Genomic DNA, 14332 nt, shown 5'->3' on the forward strand with positions numbered 1-14332 from the left:
TCCACTTTGCCATCACCTCGTTAAATTCCATCTCTTTAGATACTCAAGTCCTGGTTTTCCCTGAATAATCACAGTTTGTCAGCTCTGAACTAAGCCCTCACCATCATTTCTTGAGATAGCCCTCAGAGACTCTTGTACAGCTGAGGACCCTGAAGCTCAAAGATGCACAGGGATTGGTTTAGGGTCACTCGGCTGGTGAGTAGTTCAGCCGGAATTCAGACCTAGGCCTGTCTAGAGCATACCTGGGCTTCTACTCACTCCTCTAGTTGCTTCTGTGAGTTTCCGTTTCCCCTTCTCTGAAAGAACCAACAAGATCTACACTACAGTGTTGTTTGAAGGACTAGAGAGTGCCTGTAGTGTGCCTCCAACCCTGCTTCACACGCATCAGGACACCTCCGGCAGGGTGGCCTGCTCTGCAGGGAGGGCCATCTTGTTTTCCAAGTGGCACCCACTGCTGCCAGTGAGTAGTTTCAGTGGCCAGTGTGGAGAGGGCACCTCTTCTGGCCTGTATGGTGGGCAGTGCCTGTTCTGCACTGGCCAGGGTGTTTGGTTACCCCAAGGAAGGAAATCAAAAGTTAACTCTTTTTCGTTTTGTTTTTTTTTTTTTGGTCAGAGTTCTTACTGGTTTCTGTGAGTGTGGGTTTGAAGTTGGCACTGATAGAATCTGTGGTTTGACTGTTTCTTGAAGAATGTTTAAGCAGCAGCACTGTTTATTTCTGAGTCCTCATCCAAGAATGAGCTCCTTGTGGCATAAAAAGCACCGAACTCCCACTGAAGCCGTCTTTGTGGTGACAGAGATGGAACCATCCTTACCTCGCAACCTAGAATGCAGTACCAAGACACTAAAGACACTAAAAACAACTTTTTCTTCCCCTAACATGATGGAATATTCGAGTCAGAACCCTAAGGCGTCCTCCTAGGGTAGAATAAGCTTCCATTTGACAGAGGAGAAAAATCAAGGCTCAAAGAGGTTAAGGGATCTGCTTAAGGTCACACAGTGTGGTGTTGGTGGCAGAACCAAGCCTCATGCCCAAGGCACCTAACTCTGGTTGCCCTGGAGGCTGTGCCCTGGCTCTGCAAGCAGAGCTAGAAGAACTGCTCCATGTTCGTCATTGGCGAAGCCTCAGCAGAGCTGTAGGGGATCAGGTTAGGGACACTGCCCTGTGATTTTAATAGACCCAAATTACTACTGTGGTCACAGAAACAGGCTTGGGATAACTATGCCTTTCAGTAAAGATTTTGTACAGAAATATGTTAATTTTATTTACTAGGTTGTCTGGCACATAATAGCATGCATTATTAATACAGTAGCTTAATACTCTCTATTAAATAGGCATACTCTTTGCATTGTAAAATGAACCTCTCTTTTACGATGTACTTCACAAAGCCATGTCACAACGGCACGTGCTCAGAATATTACAGCAGGCTTCCATTCCGACTTCCATGAAATACTAAAAAAGAGACCATCTCTAATGCAACTCAGTAGCCTGGTGATTAATCCATAAGCACATTTTTAACTGAGTTCTCCTAGGCCATTCTTCATCTTAGGGGCTTCAGACAAAGGTGAGCTTGTGGTTCTGAAACTTTTATTCTCCCCTACTGCCCAAGTCTGTCCACTACCTCCAATGGTGAGTCACGGAGATTTCGTCTGCCACCCGCGGCCTTGTGAGCGCTACAACCACGGAACTGTGGTGGAGTTTTACTGCGATCCTGGCTACAGCCTCACCAGCGACTACAAGTATATCACCTGCCAGTATGGAGAGTGGTTTCCTTCTTATCAAGTCTACTGCATCAAATCAGGTAAGACTGAAGGCCTCACCCTTGGAGGAGATGGACCCTCCTTGGACCATCTGCACATAGTGGGTGGTGGTTATGTACCAAGCTGTATCTCTCCTCCCACACCCAGTGTCAGGAACAGGATATCGAAACATATCATTGCGGGTCGATGGGGCTGCTGTTGGGCTCTGTGCCAGATGCTTGTAGGTCCTGTTCAGAGAGTCAAGAGTATTAACTGTCTGCTGGAGGTCCTTCCATGGATGCTAGGGGCCTAGGGACCCCATTCAGAGGGTCAGGAGTATTAACCTGTCCATTCCCAGGTGAAAAAGCTGACCCTCTAAACAGGGTCCACAGGGTCCCTAGGCCCCTAGCATCCATGGAAAGACCTCCAGCCTCCGCACTCTTTTTTCTCCCAGCCTTGTCCTTTTCCACTGGTAAGGACACAGGCCTGTGGGTGTGACCAGAATTAGATGCATTGCCCTGGACCCAAGCAACGCATAACTTTACCTTTCTCTTCCACTCAAGGACACATATCAGAATACAGATGATACTGTGGGTAACACCTGCTCTCACTTGTAAAACTATAGGCCATTTGCAAGCTTCAGGGCTTCATAGTTAAAAGCAAATGACTTAATTGCAAACCACCTTCCCCACTGGCCTCAGTGCACCTGGGTAGTGACCACAGGCTAGAGACTGGGGCACCAGCACACACCCACTGTCTCCTTCCCACTCTCCCCAGCCCTTTCCAGGCTGGGGATGCTGCCCTGAGCAGTGCTGATGACTGCATGCCTTTCCCCTGGACACAAGGAAGCGCTTGTTAATGCCAGGTCTCTGGAGGCGCACACATGATCCTGTGAGCCAGCAGGGGGAGAAGTGCAAAGAGAGTGTCTAAGAGGGTGGTCATGACAAGGCAGAGAGACATTTAAGAGACAGGGTGGCCTATGCCCAAAGGATAAGTCTCTTCTGGAAAGGTCTGCTCTTGCTGCCCCTGACCTGGCAGGCAGTTGATGGCCAGAGGTGGTAGGGCATGAGAGCTGTGGAACAGGGGTCCCCTTTACCCTCTGTTTCTTGCTTTACCCAACCCCACAGCATATCCCAGAACATTCACAAAGGGCCCAGCTTCCCACTCCCCCACCCCTTGGTCCATTTCGGAGCAACTTCTCCCAGCAAGAGAGATGCCCACCTCTGTTCTCAAGAGGCAGATGCATTATTTAAGCCTGTGCCAGGCCTGCGCCTGGGACTGTAATGTGAGCATGCAGGTCTGCAACCTGGCAGAGCCCATGCTGGAGACAGGTTTTTAGTGTTGGGTGGATCCTGATGCAATTTACATGAGCTACAGGGGCACATGGTATCTCTGCCGAGCCCTGGGGGTCAGAGGCACCTTGCACGCATCTCTTGTGCCAGATGAATCCAGCAAATGAGCCCATGGGGAACCTCGGCACCTCTCATGGTCTGGGAGCCTCACGTACAGCTTTGTTCTCCCTCACGCAGAGCAAACATGGCCCAGCACCCATGAGACCCTCCTGACCACGTGGAAGATTGTGGCATTCACGGCAACCAGTGTGCTGCTGGTGCTGCTGCTCGTCATCCTGGCCAGGATGTTCCAGACCAAGTTCAAGGCCCACTTTCCCCCCAGGTCAGTTTCATGTCTTGGCAGCTGTGGCTCAAGGTCTGACTCAATGCAGCTACCCTTAGCAGCAGAGAGAGAATGTGATGAGTGAAAAGTTGAAGCTCTAAAGGGAAACAGGGGAGAGCAAAAACAATGTTCTGGGATGTTTTGAGCACAAAGCTGGAGACAGACCTCATTTTCCTCTTTCTTTCTTTCCTACCTCTCCCTCCTTCCTGCAGTAAACCATTCGCAGGTGGGCATCATGGGGGGCTAGCGATGGGATCACAGAGTTAGGGCTGCAGGCTGTGGACTGCTCCACCCAGAGGCACCATTCCCACTGTGGTCCCCCTGCATGTGGCCCTGGAGTGAGGCACCACACAGCTCAGTCTATAGGGAGGGTAAGATGCGCACACAGCTGACTGGGACACAGGTCAGAGATGTGTGAACAAAAGTGTTATGCATTGAGAAGCCTCAGGAAGAAGAAAAGACTTTTCTGATTCCAGGAGGAATCAGGAAAGGGCTAGTGAGAGTCTACCATGAAGTCTTATCTGAACCCCTGGAGTGGGACATGTGGAAGGCGCTTCTACATCCTTCTCAGCTGCGCCAATCAGCTCGGGTTGGTATCTTCAGCCTCAAGTCATCACCACCAAAGAGGACTGCACCAGCACCCTTAGGATCAAAGAAGAGCCACCCAGCACTACTGCTGGCAAATCATTGTTCCTGGAGGGAGAAGTAGTTTAGAAAGCAAAAGGATAAGTTTATGAACATTGAGAAGAAGAGGTGAGGACAGCAAAACACCGCAGAACACTAGCCAGGGGCCACTGGTACAAGCTGTCTTTTCCTTGCCTTCTGTGGCCATGTCAGAGTCTTCTCATTTCAGAACCTAATGCTTCAGAAAAGGGCATTTGTTTTTTGCCCACAGGGACAGCCTAGTCCCCAGAGTCATATGTACCTGAAAAAGGGACTGTTGCTCATGGAGGAGGAGGCTCCTGGAATTAACCACTTCTCTCTTCCCTTCAGGAAAATGCAGTGTGTCTCTCACACCTCCCAGCTGTGAGAGGAGTGAAGGAAATGGGCAGAGCTGCTGGAGACAGCACCTGCCCGCCTTTGCCCTTAACCCCACACCCCACAGGGCGGCCTCACTCACTTAGCAATTCTCCCCTGCCTGGCAGCAGGGACCCGCTATGGTCACAACCTGACAGGCGCATCCCTCTTTCCCCAGCCACAAATGTGTGCTAGATGTGGGTGTCACCTGCATCCCTCCCCAGGCCCAGAGGTGTGTCAGTGCCATCCTGGTGCCATAGCAAGCTCTTGCTAAGATGCTGAAACCTTCCTTCCTCTCCAACCTGCCATCCACTCTCTGTCTTCCACATTATTATATATTCATCAAGGGACCGTGTTCTATCATTGAGCAATTACAGTATCTCAAGAAGGCCTAAGGATTACAAAGAGAAAGCCAACCCACAAGGCTGTGATTGATAGTGCGTTCAAGTACTTTAAAAGAGCCCACAGAGCTATTTTTCTACATATTCTTGGAAGAAAAGTTTCCAGGATATCCACTAAATATTAAGATGTTTTTAAAATGTTCTTGAAACCCTTTCACTTGATGTTCTTCAGCCCTTGAGTCTTTCATCTTATATTATTCTTGAGTTGTTTTGGGAAGGTTGGCTTCAAATACATGACATGAATCCAAATGCATGACAAGAATCTCAAGGGCAAACCAAGAATGGACTTTTTTTCTCCAGGTTCCACAAGAGTAGAGCCTGCAGGGATGTTGACGAGGGGTGTATGGGAGCTGAGTGGCATGGCGGGGACACGTGGAGGGGAAGCTGCCAGATCTTGGGAGCTGTATCCTGGGTGTGGACTGTTAGGGTGAGAAATGGAGAAGAGAGGCGTCTGCTCACCCTGGCCTAGACAACATGGAGGTGCCAGGGATGGTGAGGAGGCAGGGAGTCCTGAGTGAGAAGAGGAGGCCAGCACAAGACAGTGAAGTGGCCGGAGAGGAAGGGAGCGTCATTGTGAAGGAAGCAGTAACTACTGGTGGCTGTGGAGGGAGAGCAGTCTGGCTCGGAGCAAGCTCCTCCTTTCCTCCTGCCTCTTGCCTTCTGCCCCCTGAAGAGCATGGTCTTGGTGGTCTCCCGCCCTCTCTGGGCAGTCTTTAAGAGCTGCGGGACAAGGAGTCCACCACCATAATCTCCAAGCCTTTGCAAGATGTTTCAAAAAGTCCGTGGACTTGAGCATTAGAGAGACACACAGCCTGTGCTTCCCCTCCACCCCCAGACGTTTCATCTTCTTGGGTTTAGAGCCCCTGCCGCCAGCACTCAGAGATTCAGGGTCTGCCCACCCAGCTGGGTCTTCCCTTCCTCATATTTTACCTTTGGCCTCCTCCCTCAGCACCAGTTCCCAGCAGAGACAATAAGAAACCAGGTTCCAGCCGGGCACAGTGGCTCACGTCTGTAATCCCAGCACTCTAGGAGTCTGAGGCAGGTGGATCACCTGAGGTCAGGAGTTCAAGACCAGCCTGGCCAACATGGTGAAACCTTGTCTCTCCTAAAAATACAGAAATTAGCTGGGGGTGGTGGCGCATGCCTGTAATCCCAGCTACTTGGGAGGCTGAGGCAGGAGAATCGCATGAGCCTGGGAGGCGGAGGTTTCAGTGAGCCAAGATCGTGCCACTGTACTCCAGCCTGAGTGACAGAGTGAGACTCTATCTCAAAAAAAAAAAAAAAAAAGAAGGAAGAAACCAAGTTCTATTGGCTACTTATTAGCCACCCTGGGTTCCTCTTGAGGCCAGGAGCAGAGTATGGGGGTCACATGGAGCCCAGGCTGTGATGTCAGACGCCCCGGGCTCCAATCAGGCAGTGTTGAATGTGCAGAGTGCTGAGAAGCAAAGGGAGCAGGCCAGGAACTGTGTGCGCGCCCACGTGAGGGAGCCCTGCAGACATGCAGACTCACTTTGCCGCCGCTCCTGGAGCCCTCACACCAGCAACCCGGGCCTTGCTTAGAAGAGTGGCGGGGGGTCAGGAGGTGGCGGTGAGCCTGCGCAGCTTGAACGGGGTAGTGACATAGTGCCCACAGCTTTCCTTTTTTTCCCTTCTTTCCTTTTTTTTCTTTTTCTTTTTTTTAATCTAGACTAAAATGTAGTGATTTTTATACTGAATGCAGAAAACAACAAAGAAACATGATGAGCATAGGGCCAGCTAGTCCCTCTGGGCACTGAGGGTCCACAGTTACTGTTTTTTGTTTGTTTGTTTGTTTGTTTTTTTATGAGACAACATCTCGCTCTGTTACCCAGGCTGGAGTGCAGTGGTGCGATCATGGCTCACTGCAGCCTCAAACTCCTGGGCTCCAGGGATCCTCCTGCCTCAGCCTCCTGAATAGCTGGGGCTACAGGCACGTGCCACCACATGTGGCTAACATTTTTATTTTTTGTATAGGCAGGGTTTCACTATGTTGCCCAGGCTGGTCTCAAACTCCTGGGCTCAAGCAAAACCTCCCAAAGTGCTGGGATTGCAGGTGTGAGCCACCACACCTGACCTATTTTCTATACTTTTAACAGTGCTATCCCACTTTCAGTCCCATCCTACAGGACACTTCAGAGGTGCACTGGGATGCTCTGTTAGAAAGGGTTATGTTGTCCCCTGCTCCATGAGCTTATGGCCAGAAGGCCAAAGCCCACAGGTCAAAGGAGCAAGGGAAAAAGCATGAGGAGATAGTAAGGCCCAGAGGCAGGAGGACACGAGAGAGTGACAAAAAGAAAACCTCCTCTCTCCGGAGCATGGGCAGCCGGGATGGCAGCATCATCTTCCAGAGGAGTCCCTGAAAGGAGGCTGGTTCTTCCATATTATCCTCCATACGGGACTCTGCTGCCCATCGTGGGTCCTGAGGACCCCGAGTGCAGGAGGGAGTGTGGGTGGCCTCATCCCCAGAGTGGCATGGCTCTCACATGTTGGCACTTCTTTCCTTTACACAGGGGGCCTCCCCGGAGTTCCAGCAGTGACCCTGACTTTGTGGTGGTAGACGGCGTGCCCGTCATGCTCCCGTCCTATGACGAGGCTGTGAGTGGCGGCTTGAGTGCCTTAGGCCCCGGGTACATGGCCTCTGTGGGCCAGGGCTGCCCCTTACCCGTGGATGACCAGAGCCCCCCAGCATACCCCGGCTCAGGGGACACGGACACAGGCCCAGGGGAGTCAGAAACCTGTGACAGCGTCTCAGGCTCTTCTGAGCTGCTCCAAAGTCTGTATTCACCTCCCAGGTGCCAAGAGAGCACCCACCCTGCTTCGGACAACCCTGACACAATTGCCAGCACGGCAGAGGAGGTGGCATCCACCAGCCCAGGCATCGACATTGCAGATGGTAAGTGCTTGCCCCAGGGCCCAAGCCACACCTGCAAACACCTCCGCACCAGCATCTTCAAGCCAGCTCCTTGCTACGCACGCTCCACCCCCCAGCACAGTCGAATCAATCTGTTTACCTCTCACTCAGCTTAAATTGCTTCATGCTCTCTCTCCATGTGGAGGCCTTGGGCAAGGCCAATTATTGTAGGGAATGATCATCATCTTGCAAGTAATGAGCCCATTAATGGAAATTTCAAGAGGCACCAAAAGGCACTGAGCCATCCAGAGTAGAAAGGCAGCAGTGGCCGGTGCTTCATTTTTGTAGTGTCTGTATGATCTGGAATGTTTTTCTTCTTTATTCCTTAATTAGATAGGACTCCTGGAAGTGGGGCTTAGGGACAGGATGGCACATACATGCCAGGAAGAAGGATCCAGAGGCACGCACTAGGGCCCAGCAGTGTGTTCTAGCCCCAGAGTTCTGTGTACATAGAAGTTATTTTTACCAGATGTGAAGTAAAAGATGCATGTGTACCTGGCACAAGGAAGGGTAGATTCATGGTAAAATAAGGAAAATGTGTCAGATTGATTAGGTCTCTGTTTCCTACAGAAGGGGAGCCCCAGTGCCACTTTGCAAATGAGAGCACTAATTTGGCTTATATTGAGAGTAAATGGCAGTAATGACGTGGAAACAGAGGTCTCCTGGGCCACCACAGTGTTCCTTTTCTGTAAACCACGCTGCCTTTCTGTACTTGAATTTGCAACTTTCTGGCTTGTGTGACCATTAAGGCCTATGGTTAAGATCTAACATTTTATTTTTTATGAACTGGAAATAAGATCATAATTGTTTCCTGGCAAAAAACAATTGTTACAGAAAGATGTTGTATGGGAGGTTGATTTATTTGGTTATTAACTGGTATGTGGAACTTAACATTTTCTTCTCCTCACTGATTTGAGAAACTGTAGATATTTTAATGAGGCATATAATTCCAGATCGTCATGGTGTTTTCTGGTTATGTTAAGCTAATAACCGTCTCTTCTTTTACAGAGATTCCTCTAATGGAAGAAGATCCCTAATATGGGTCAAGATCCAGATGACTCTCCTGCTCCTTTGGGGAAAGGACCTTGTATCTTGGAGTGAGGTCACAGAAGGATAGAGCCTGGGGGCAAAATGTCTAACTTGTCTACATGGGGACCGCAGTTCACATTATGCATCTCAGGCTCCACAGTGAGGCTGACAAACTGCAATGGCAGTGCTTTTAAATGAGATTTGAGGATTCGCCAAGACCCATGGGGAACCGGGGCAGCAGGGAAGCCCTCACGTGGTCTTGGATGGAGGTGTTAAATGTGTATCGTGCTGTGGAACATGGGACAATTCCACGCACATCCCACCGAATCATCACGCATCCCATTGACTGGCAAGTACTCCCCGCCCCCTCTGAAAGCATGTCACATCATGTAAATTTGCTCCTAACATCTGCTTCAAATTGTCTCTGGACTCCAAATTTGGATGGGTCAGCCTCTGCAGAAAGTTTGTGTTGAGATGCTGGAAGAACAGCAGAGCCTCCTGCACCCTCAGCAAGGGACCAGCTCCCAAAGGAAAGGTCCTTGTGTGACATTTGGAGAATCTTCCTTCATCCAGACAACTCTACTCGAAGCAAGACTAAAGCAGGATGTGGCAGTTGCAGTGAGAAAGGAAAGGAAAGATGGGCAGACTCTGCTTTCTGGAAATTTCTTCACAAAGTAGAGCTCATGAACTCTGTGCTGTCTTCTGGTAACATATCATCAGTGTTTGTATTCATGGTGTGGCACATGGATCCATGGCATTGGGTAAATCTGGTGGTTTTTACACATGGTCAGAATGTGTTCAAATACATCTCATGATGGAGACAGTAACCAAGGTAATGTTTTGTTTCAGCATTTTAAAAAGACTCCACTTAACATTTATCTCAGAATCATGAGCCTGTCTCTAGTTGACAATTGTCATTGTTCCCCCAGCCCCAAATTGAACCATACATTTATTTTCCAAAACAGAAATTGTTTCTGTAAACATATCCAGCCTTCAAAAAAAGTGTGAGGTTGGATTTTTCCCCCTTTTATTTGTCCTAAGATTCCACGAGGCTGGCCTCCCAGCCCAGATAGCTCAGCCACCTCACCTGCCTATCATTCCTGCATTCCTACTTTGAGGGTCTCATCGTGCCCACTGGGTGTTGTTCCTAAGAAACTGATTGATTAAAAAATTTCCCAAAGTGTCCTGAAGTGTCTCTTCAAATACATGTTGATCTGTGGAGTTGATTCCTTTCCTTCTCTTGGTTTCAGACAAATGTAAACAAAACTCTGATCCTTAAAATTGCTATGCTGATAGAGTGGTGAGGGCTGGAAGCTTGATCAAGTCCTGTTTCTTCTTGACACAGACTGATTAAAAATTAAAAGAAAATGACAGTTTGAAGCGTGACTTTAATAGTGCAGTAGAGTCGGGTGGGCAGGAGTGGGGTGGTGACAGTGATCATGGATGATGGGATTCAATGTAAGATTAAGAACAAGAGATGGAAGGAGATAACAGCAGTGTGTGTTATCACCTTCTAAATGGAGGTTGTCTCAGAGACCACTGGGCAAGTGCCTCATTTTCTACTAGGCAGTTCAGAAGAGGCATGAGGGGCTATCTCTGATATTCTCCCCTACAAAGTAGACAGCAGCAACATCAAGCTGCCTGACTGGCAGACCAAGTACAGGGTTGCCTCTCCAGCCCGCAGCACTTGGGAAGACAGGTAGCACAGTGTCTTAGTCCACTTGTGTTGCTATAAAGAATATCTGAGGCTGGGTAATGCATAAAGAAAAAAGGTTTATCTGGCTCACAGCTCTGCAGGCTGTACAGGAAGCATGGCACCAGCATCTGCTTCTGATGAGGGCTTTAGGGTGTTTCCACTCATTGCAGAAAGGGAAAAGAGAGCCGGCATGTACAGAGAACACATGGCAGGAGGAGGCAAGGGAAAGGGGAGGGGGCCAGGCTTTTTTTAACAGCCAGCTCTTGTGGGAACTAATAGAGCAAGAATTCACTCATTACTGAAGGCCGGCACCAAGCCATTCATGAGGGATCCTTCCCATGACCCAAACACCTCCCATTAGGCCTCACCTTCAACACTGGGGATCACATTTCAACATGAGATTTGGAGGGATCAAAGAAACCAAACTGTAGCATTCTACCCCCTAGGCTTCCAAATCTCATGTGATTTTCTCAATGCAAAATACAGTCATTCATCCCCCAAGTCTTAACTTGTTCCAGCATCAACTCAAAAGTCCATCATCTCATCTGAGACTCAGGGGAACTTCCTTATAGCTGTGAGCCTGTAAAATCAAAATCAGGTTATTTACTTCTAAGATACAATAGTGGAACAGACATTGGGTAAACATCGCCATTCCAAAAGGGAGAAATCAGCCAAAACAAAGGGGTAAGAGGACTCACAGAAGTTCAAAACCCAGCAAGGCAGACACTAAATCTTAAAGGTCCAAAATAATCTCCCTTGACTCCATGTCCAGCATCCTAGGTGAGGGGTGAGCTTTCAAGGCTTCAGGTAGCACTGCCCCCATGGCTTTGCTGGGCACAGTCCATGTGGCCATTCTTGCAGACTGGAGTCTAGTGCCTGCAGCTTTTCCAGGCTGAGGTTGCATGCTGCTGGTGGCTCTATAATTCTGAGGTATCCATGGCAGCCTCATTCCACAGCTCCACTAGGCACTGCTCTAGCAGAGTCTCTCTGCAGGGGTTCTGCCCCTGAGGGAGGTTCCTTCCTGGGCACCTAGGCTTTCCAACACCCTCTGAAAGCTAGGAAGAAGGTGCCAAGCCTCCACCCCTCTTGCATTCTGTGCAGCTGCAGATTTAGCACCACATGGAGCTGCCAAGGCTTACTGCTTCTGTCTCTGTAGTAGAACCAAGCAGTACCAGGGACCCTTTGAGCTCTGGCTAGAGCTAGAGTGCAGAGATGCAGGGAGCAGCAACCCAAGGTGGTGGTGAAGAGCAGCAACATCAGGGCCCTGTCCCTTGAAACCATTCTGTCCCCTTAAGCCCCTGGGCCTATGATGGGAGGGGCAGCCTTGAAGATTTCTGAATGCATTTGTGGCCTTTTTCCCATTGTTTTGACTATTAGCACCCAGCTCCCTTTCTCCTTGCTAATCTCTCTAGCCTTGGGTTCTTTTCCTGAAAATGCTCTTTCCTTTTCTACCACAGCCAAGCTGCAAACTTTCTAAGTTTTAATGCTCTGCTTCTCATTTAACTACAAATTTCAACTTTAGGTCATTCCTTTGCTCTCATACCTGAGCATAAGCTGTTAAAAGCAGCCATGTCACTTCTTGAATGCTTTGCTGCTTAGAAATTTCTTCTGCCAGATACCCTAGGTTGTCACTCTTTTTTTTTTCTTTTTTTTTCCCCCTAGACAGAGTCTTGCTCTATTGCCCAGGCTCACTGTGTGATCTTGGCCCACTGTAACCTCCACCTCCTGGATTCAAGTGATTCTCAGTGATTCTCAGCCTCCCAAGTAGCTGGGATCACAGGTGCACGTGCCACCATGCCTGGCTAATTTTTGTATTTTTAGTAGAGACGGGGTTTCACCATGTGAACCAGGCTGGTCTGGAACTTCTGACCTCATGATCCGCCCGCCTCAGCCTCCCAAAGTGCTGGGATTACAGATGTGAGCCACCGCGCCCAGCCAGGTCGTCACTCTTAAATTCAGCCTTCCACAAAGCCCTAGGGCATGGACACAAGGCAGCCAAGTTGTTTGCCAATTTATGACAATGCTGGCCTTTGCTCCAGTTCCCAATAAGTTCCTCATTTCCATCTGAAACCTTGTGTATGGCCTTTACTGTCTATATTTCTAACAGCATTTTGGTCACAAAAACTTAACCAATCCTTAAGAAATTTCAAACTTTCTCATATCTTTTTCTCTTCTTCTGAGCCCTCTAAATTCTTCCAGCCTTCGACCATTACTGGGTGAAGTTCCAAAGCTGCTTCTACATTTTCAGGTATCTTTATAGCAATGCCCTACTCCTCGGCACCAATTTTCTATCTTTGTCCATTTGCGTTTCTTATAAAGAAATATCTGAGGCTGCGTAATTTATAAAGAAAAGAGGTTTATTTGGCTCAAGGTTCTGTAGGCCATATAGGAATAATGGCACTGGCATCTGCATCTGGTGAGGGCCTCAGGCTGCTTCCACCCATGGCAGAAGGCGAAGGGGAGCCTGCATGTGCAGAGATTACATGGCGAGAGGAGGCAAGAGAGAGGGAGGGAGGTGCCAGGTTATTTTTAACAACCAGCTCTTGGCCAGGCACAGTGGCTCATGCCTGTGACCCCAACACTTTGGAAGGCCGAGACCAACAGATCAGCAGAGATCAGGAGTTTGAGACCAGCCTGACCAACATGGAGAAACCCCATCTCTACTAAAAATACAAAATTAGTAGGGCATGGTGATGCATGCCTATAATCCCAGCTACTCAGGAGGCTGAGGCAGGAGAATTACTTGAACCTGGGAGGTAGAGGTTGCGGTGAGCTGAGATTGTGCCATTGCATTCCAGCCTGGGCAACAAGAGCAAAACTCCTTCTAAAAAAAAATTTAAAAAAACCCAGTTTTCATGGGAACTAACAGAGCAAGAACTCACTCATTGCAAGACTGGCAGCAGGCCATTTATGAGGGATCCATCCTGTGACCCAAACACCTCCCATTAGGCCCCATTTCCAACACTGGGGATCACATTTCAACATGAGACTCAGAGGGGACCAACATCCAAACTACAGCACACAGGTACCACATACATCGAGGTATTAGTGTCAGCATTGTCCTAAGAACAGAGGCTGATAGGAAGCCAAGGCCTGCTTACTTGCAGCATCAAACAGTGTCTAATCAAGTCACAGGGCCCCTCCCCTAGATCCATCTACTTTGGGGCCACATCAGAGTCTCACCTGCAAATATTGTTTACATGATTGTTTTTTCCCATTATAGTGCACTTACATGGCAGGAAAAAATCCTCGCCATATTCCAAGCATGTCATGATCCCAATTTCCTTTTATTTTAAAAATCCCCAGAGGCCTCCTGGATATGACTGAACAGAGCCAGCCTCTCTCACAGTGCTCGGGAATGAGGAGATTTGGAACAGGTGGGGCTGTATTGTGTCTTGTGCTTTATCAGTGTACTGTGAGAGAACCATGCCCAGCACGGTGCTCTCTACTTTGGGAGAGGGCAAGAAGGCTGCCCCTCAGCAGTGCATTCAAGAGGGTGCAGTGGTGAAGCCAAGCGTGTGCCATCAAGTCAGCCTGAGAGATTCAGCTAAGTGTTGGATCCAAGGAACTGCAGAGCAGCAGTTTTCTGGCTGACTTGCTCCCCATGATAAGCACAGCAGAAGTCACAGGCACCTTCACACTCCACTTCCATGTAGCTTTTTTTAATTGCAAGGTTGTGATTTGCCGGTGTGGAACATTTAGAGCCTTTCCCACCTAATTACACCCTGCCCAGCAGCTGGCGCACAGACAAAGCTGCCTCTCCTGTCCCTGCAGAAGTGTTTGCCCCTGGCCACACAGCAGGCCTAGGACTGTCAAATGCAAAGGCTGGTGGGCTGCAGCCCTGCCAG

General features: G+C 49.1%; 1 protein-coding gene across 8 annotated transcripts in view; it reads left to right on the forward strand.

The window, feature by feature from the left end:
• SUSD4 (sushi domain containing 4) overlaps positions 1–10161 on the forward strand; it is a 153352-nt gene extending 143191 nt beyond the window's left edge. For all 8 annotated transcript variants that reach the window (XM_063809907.1, XM_063809919.1, XM_063809920.1 and 5 more), the window contains 4 exons: positions 1609–1800; positions 3268–3412; positions 7359–7741; positions 8768–10161. In XM_063809907.1, coding sequence (XP_063665977.1) covers positions 1609–1800; positions 3268–3412; positions 7359–7741; positions 8768–8796 — 749 coding nt within the window. In that variant the 3' untranslated portion in view covers positions 8797–10161. The remainder of the gene's footprint in view (positions 1–1608; positions 1801–3267; positions 3413–7358; positions 7742–8767) is intronic.
• The last annotated feature ends 4171 nt before the right edge of the window (positions 10162–14332 follow it).

This window comes from Pan troglodytes, chromosome 1 (assembly GCF_028858775.2).
Source record: "Pan troglodytes isolate AG18354 chromosome 1, NHGRI_mPanTro3-v2.0_pri, whole genome shotgun sequence".
NCBI classification, from domain to species: domain Eukaryota; kingdom Metazoa; phylum Chordata; class Mammalia; order Primates; family Hominidae; genus Pan; species Pan troglodytes.